At 38.9% G+C, this 6,550-nt stretch overlaps 1 protein-coding gene across 1 annotated transcript in view; it reads left to right on the top strand.

Moving 5' to 3' along the window:
* Window positions 1-5,452, top strand: part of zcchc9 (zinc finger, CCHC domain containing 9) — a 31,574-nt gene extending 26,122 nt beyond the window's left edge. Inside the window, exon 4 of the mRNA XM_020510149.2 lies at window positions 5,099-5,452. Coding sequence (XP_020365738.2) covers window positions 5,099-5,220 — 122 coding nt within the window. The 3' untranslated portion in view covers window positions 5,221-5,452. The remainder of the gene's footprint in view (window positions 1-5,098) is intronic.
* The last annotated feature ends 1,098 nt before the right edge of the window (window positions 5,453-6,550 follow it).

Below are 6,550 nucleotides of genomic sequence, written 5' to 3'. Positions count from 1 at the left end.
CTTTACTGGCCCCATTCCCGCCTCTTCGACCTGTTTGTTTCCTCTCCTCTATCCATCTTCTATCCGCCTCCCACTCTCTCCCTATTTATTTCAGAACGCCCTTCCCCTCCCCCTTTTCTGATGAAGGGTCTCAGCCCGAAACGTCAGCCTTTCTGCTCCTATGATGTTGCTTGGCCTGCTGTGTTCATCCAGCCCTGCACCTTGTTGTCTCAGATTCTCCAGCATCTGCAGTTCCTACTATCTCTGATTCAAGATATTAAGGGATATGTGACAAAGGCAGATATACAGAGTAGGCCACTGATCAGCCATGATCTCATTGAATGGTGAAACAGGCTTGAGGGTCTGAATGGTCTACTCCTATACCTGTGATCCTATTTTGACCCAGCGACAGTGAATGAATGACACAGTTCCAAGTAAGGATTATATTTGGCTTGTGGGTAGTAGTGTTCCCATGTTATCTGCTGCCTTTTTGGTGTTGCACTTCGTGGTACCACTGCCTCTGTGTGTCATTAATGGATTGTGTGAATGTTTAAGGTGGTGAATGAGGTGCCCATAACTTTGTTCTGGATAATGACCTGACCACATTTGGCCCATCAAGCCTGTTGTGTCATTCAGCGAGATCATGACTGATCTAGTAATCTTCAACTCCAATTTCCTGCCTTTTTCCCATTACCTTTAATTCCATTACTAATTGAAAGTTTGTCAATCTCAGCCTTGAATATAATTAATAACCAGCTTGACATCTCTCTGCAGTGAAGAATTCCACAGATCACTATCCTCCAAGAGAACAAAATTCTTCTTCATCTCTGTCATAAACCCCTTACTCTAAGATTATGCCCTTTGCTCCTAGAATCATTCGCAAGGAGAAACTATCTCTCTGGATCTACTCTGTCAAACCCCCTAAACATCTAGTATGTTTCAGTAAAATCTCCTCATTTGTCTAAATTCCAATGAGTACAAGTCCAACCTATACAACTTCTCTTCATAAGATTTTTTTTTTTTTTACAATGCCAGCACTTACTGCCTATCCCTAATTGCCCAAAGAGCAGTTAGGAGTGAAACACATTACTGTACGTCTGGAGTCACATTGAGGGGTCAAGTGTAGTCCAGAGCAGGGAAGGATGGCAGATTTCCTTCCCTAAAGGGCATTCGTGAACCAGATGGGTTTCTATGATAATCAACAGTTATCACGCGGTTGCAATTAGGCTAGATTTTTGTAACTATTAAATCCAAATTTCACCATTTAACTTGATGGGATTTGAGCTCACGTCCTCAGACTTTACCTTGGGGGGGTCTGGATTACTAGTCCAGTGATATTTCCACTACACCACCAGCTCTCAAAGCGAACAGTTAAGCAAGATGCTAATAGTTGGAAAGATCTTGTAACAGTCTGTCTCAGAAGTGACAAAGTATTTGACAAACAAATGGGACTAAAAGTAGACATGGATGCAGGCCATCAGGTTGGAGACCTGAGTTTTAAAGGAAGTGGCTGCAGACATAATGGAGACATTGGTTGAAATATTCCAGAACTCACTAGCTTCTGGTAGAGTTCCAGCAGATTGGAAAAACCACTGATGTAACACTCCTGTTCAAGAAAAGAGGGAGACAGAAAGCAGGAAAGTGGAAGCCAGTTAACCTAATACCTATTGCCAGGAAAATGCTAGATTCCACAGTATTGGGAGTGTAAATTAGTATATCTTGAGGATTGGTTAACACAGAGTTGGGATTAATAGGTCTTTTTCAGATTGAAAGATGTAACTAGTACAGCGCCATATAGATTGGCCCTAGAGCCTCAATTATTTACTGTCTGTGTTGTTGACTTGGATAAGGGAGCAGAATGTAATGTATCCAAATTTGCTGGCAATACAAAAATAAGTGGGAGAAAATGTTGTGATGTGGGCATAAGGAATCAGCAAAGGAATATTAATGTGTTGAGAGTGTGGGCAAAAACTTGGCAGGTAGAGCTTAATGTAGGGAAGTCTGAGGTCATGCATTTTGTTAAGAAGAAATGAAAGTTAGACGACATTTAACTAAAGAGACTCCAAAAAAACGTGCAGTGCAGAGGGACCAGGTGTTTTTGTGCATGAACACAAAAAGTTAGCTTGCAGTTGCAGCAAATCAATAAGAAAGCTAATGGAATTTTGACCTTTACTACGGTGGGGTTGGAGTTTAAAATCAGGGAGGTCTTGTTACGCCTGTACAGAGTGTTGTGAGGCCATACCTGGAATACTGCATTCGGTTTTGGTTACCATATTTAAGAAAAGGGGTACTGGCATTGGGGGCAGGTAGATTCACTAGACTAATTCCTGGGGTGAAAGGGTTGACTTATCAAGAATGGTAAAACAGGTTAGGCCTTAATTCATCAGAGTTTAGAAGAATGTGATTCTGAGGGGGAGGGGGAGCTTGACAGAGTAGATGTTGAAAAGATGTTTCCATCTGTGGGGTGGATGTGGGAACACTCATTTAAAACTGATATGCAAACTAATTTCTTTTCCCACAGCGTAGTGAATGTTTAGAATTGTCTACCAGAAAGAGCTGTAGAGGTTAGATCACTGAAAGCATTTCAAGATGAGGTAGATTTTTGAAACATTGGGAAGTTGAGGGCTGTGATGAGTTGATGTTAAGTAGGAGTTGAGGCCTGGGGCTGATCAGCCAGGATCTTACTCCTCCTCCTATTTCTTATGTTCTTGTGTTCTCATTTGTTATCTTTTTGATTACTACACCATGTTCTGATTTTCCTGGAAAAGGACATCCTTTTTCTTACAACACATCATTATAGTACAGTATATGCTTCAATTGGACATTTAAGTCATGATCTTCGCAGAAACATTTAATGAAAAGAAGTGCTGCTCACGAATGCGGATCCCATTGCTAATATTGTAAAAAGAAATTGTGAAGTTAGTTATTCTTTATTCCTTTGCAGCCTTGCAAGAACAGCTCTTAGAATATTGTACCGAGCGTACATTGAGTAAATTTAATGCTGACTACCTGTTCTGATGGTTGGAGAATGAAACAGCTTTCATGTTGGCATTAGATATCAAGCTTCACAATTACAGTTATGCTAAGTAATTTAAATGGCATGACAGCGCACAGATTTCTACATGGTGCAGTTTTTACCAGAGTACCAGAACTGTACAACAACAACATTGTAAATCCTGCTGAAGGAATATAGAATCTGGGAATGAGTGTACAGAGAAACATAGTATTAAGTGTTAGCTGTTGTATGCAGCACTTCACTGATAAAACAAGTAATTCTGCATTAAAATACCGGAGGCCAAGAAAATGCTGGTGTCTTAGTTATAAATTATTCACTGCACCTAGTCACTAAGATAAGCAAAGCTCTCAGCAATGTATCTTTTCTCCAATCTGAAAGGAAAATTCCATGTTGCAGTAATTTTTTTAAAAAATATATTTCAAATATCAGCCTTCTCCGTGGCATCTTTGGCATGATAGTAACTTGCATTTCGGAACAGCAGAATGTCTGGAGGCACTTGACACAGGGGCTGATTGGACATTGAAAAAAGCGGGGAAAAAAATTAGGGGCCATAATAGAAGGCTTTTGAAAATATTAAGATGTAACAAGTTGGACAGATTGTACAAGAAAATTTCCATGCAGGACTATACAAGTCAACCCAGACTCAGAAGAGTTAGATTTCAACTAGGATTCAGAGTTGAAGGATGTTACAGGCATGGATGGAATGAATCATTGAAATATTTATAAATAAGGATAATGATTTTTAAAGTCATTGCTAGGGTATTGGGAAGCCATTGGAAATCAGCAATAGACACTTTGGCAGCTAGTTGGGGTGGGGTGTTGAATGGTTGAACCTGGGGTTGACCAAGGTATGATATGAGGTATTGGGCAGCAATGCAATGTGAAAAGACACTGCAATTAACAATTTTCATGTCTAACTTCAAAAAAAAGGTTTAAACTCAGCTCACGGTCAAGGTTGTGTGCTAATACTTCAACCTGCTTCATCTTATTGACCTAAACAACATTGTAAATGCTGTTGAAGGAATATAGAATCTGGGATTGAGTGTACAGAGAAACATAGTATTCAGTATTAGCTATTCTACACAGCACTTCGCTGATAAAACAAGTAATTTTGCATTATAAATGAAAAGAGAAATTGTGCAAAGTATTCAACAGCTCAGACATCATCAGTTGAAAGATAAACAGTTAACATTTTAGCTCCCTGATCTTTCATTGTAATCTGGTTAGAACAGTAGCATTTTTTTTGGTTTTGTGCAGTTGAATTATTTCACTTATTTGTAGGTATGAAATCTCTTTCTTTGCCTTAGTGTTCTCTAGCTTCCATTGATTGAGCACATAATATGACAACTATGTCTGGGCCTCTGTTATTAGTGTTTCAATCCTATTTGTTGAATACGAGAGATGATCTGGAGGAAAATGGTCCACCTCCTTATCCTAAGTTTTCCTATCTGGAATTTCCTCAACTCATTTCCATTGTCAACATGGTGGGGATCAGAAAGTGGAATAGAGAGAATTGGGCTAGACTCTCAATATCCCATGTTGTAAGATATTAGAACTCCAAGCTCTCTGCTCAGTGGTGTTTGTCATGATGGTTATCTTGGACGATTGCTGCAACAGCATAAAAATAAACCATTATCATAGCCAATGGGAAAATGCACTGACAAGATTTTCTAAGTGTTGCAATATGTTATAAAAGTTTATTAAAGGAAATTCAACTCCTTAACAAAGGCTAAATAAGTAAAATTTATTAAAATAATAACTAGAAACTTCAGAGTCATTAGCTCACGTCATTTCAACTCCAACGTTCCTTCATGTAAATAACTACCCACCAGAGAAGATGAAAACATTTGATTCCAGTAAGCCAAAAAAGAAATTGCCTTTCTACCATTCTCAATCCTGAATAAAATACATTCTGCCGCAGTATTCTGCTCAATGTGTGTGTTTTATTCCAAAATCTGCCTTTTATTAATACAGGCAAAACCATCTTTAAGCAGTTCTTCAGAATAGAGAATGACTTACTTCTACTCCAGTTACTTGCAATTTCTGAAACATTTGACAGTTCTTCTAATTATGTCTTTAACTGTAGTGTTTTTCTTTCTTTAGGTAATTCCGTTTTAACTGTTGCCCGATGGACAGAAGGAATGAGTGCTGATTACGAAGAAATCCCGTTGCCTTCAAATACTCATAAAGCAAAACCTAAAGTTCCAAAAACTGTAAATTTTTAAATGGATCTTTGAAATGAGAATTGCATCGATTAGCTTGTAGGGGAATCCTGCAACTCATCTGAAGAATATTTGTGTTTTGATTTAAAAATTTGAATGTTATGTTGAAATGGGAAGCGTGAAAAAAATCAATTTAATGCCAGCAGGTGGGGCTATTGTGTGCCAAATCCAGGCTTGCTGCAATTTAAAACTGTTCATTGCACCTAATTCTAATAAATGGTTGTATACAATTGAATTGAGATTATATTTAGTTCATATAATTTTGTCTGAAGTTGCAGATAGAAAGTTGAAGAATCGAGCTTTGCTGGAACAACTTACATTTGTAAAGTGCCTTGAATGTAAGAAAATTCGCTTCACAGTGAACAATTGCACAAGAATTGACACCAAGCCAAGGAAGGAGGTATTGAGAACTTTTGCCAGAGGTGAATTTTAGGTAAAGTTTTAATGATGAAGAAAAAAAGCGACGAAAAAATGGGAATTCTGAAGTTCAGGGCTTAGATGTCCAAACATGAGATATAAGGAATGAGGGATGGTTGCAGAGTTGGAGGAATACAAATTTCTTGGACGGCTGTAGGCCTGGAGGAGATTGTATTCTGTTTACAGTTATGTGGTGTTCAGTTGACTGGATGGCTAGTTTGTGATGCAACTGTGTAGGCTCAATTCCTGCACCACCTACCGTTGCAGGACTCTCCTTTTTAACCTCTCCCCTTGCCTGAGGTATGGTGACCTTCAGGTTAAGCCACAACCAGCCATGTCTCTCTCTCCGTCTCTCTCTCTCTGATGAGAGAGCAGCCCTATGATCTGGTAGGACTTTACCTTTTTATGTGGGAAGAAGCAAAGAGATTGGTCCATGTTTAAATTTGGCTTTACTCTCTTCTGCATTATATGTATTTCTTTCTTGCTAAAAAGAGAAGCAGATTCAAATCAATAATTTCCAGAGTAGCCCTGGGAGCGTGCACTAATCATGTGACCCAAACAAGAACGATGACGAATGGCAAGGAAAGAATTCAGGTTTGTAATCATTTTTGTAATATAGATAAACACAGAATATGATTTGTAAAGAGAGGGCTGGCTCATTTAGCTATGCTATACATGCATCTGTTTTATTGACGCTGGCCCAGTCTCTCTCTTAGTCAGGATGCCAGTAGAATCTCCTTGCTTTGAAGTAGAGGCCTGGGATATTTTATTTCCATCCAAAGTGACAGTCAAGCCCCTAGTTTAATACCTCATTTGAAAGCTGGACTCTCCATCGTTCCCTATGTGCTATGCCAGAGTGTCAGCCTTGAATATGGGTTCAGGTCTATGGAGATCTTCATTTGGACCAAAGCTAACA

The sequence above is a fragment of the Rhincodon typus genome, chromosome 3 (assembly GCF_021869965.1).
Source record: "Rhincodon typus isolate 14 chromosome 3, sRhiTyp1.1, whole genome shotgun sequence".
Classification (NCBI taxonomy): domain Eukaryota; kingdom Metazoa; phylum Chordata; class Chondrichthyes; order Orectolobiformes; family Rhincodontidae; genus Rhincodon; species Rhincodon typus.
Note: the sequence above shows the minus strand (reverse complement) of the source record. Positions and strands in the feature narration are given on the sequence as shown.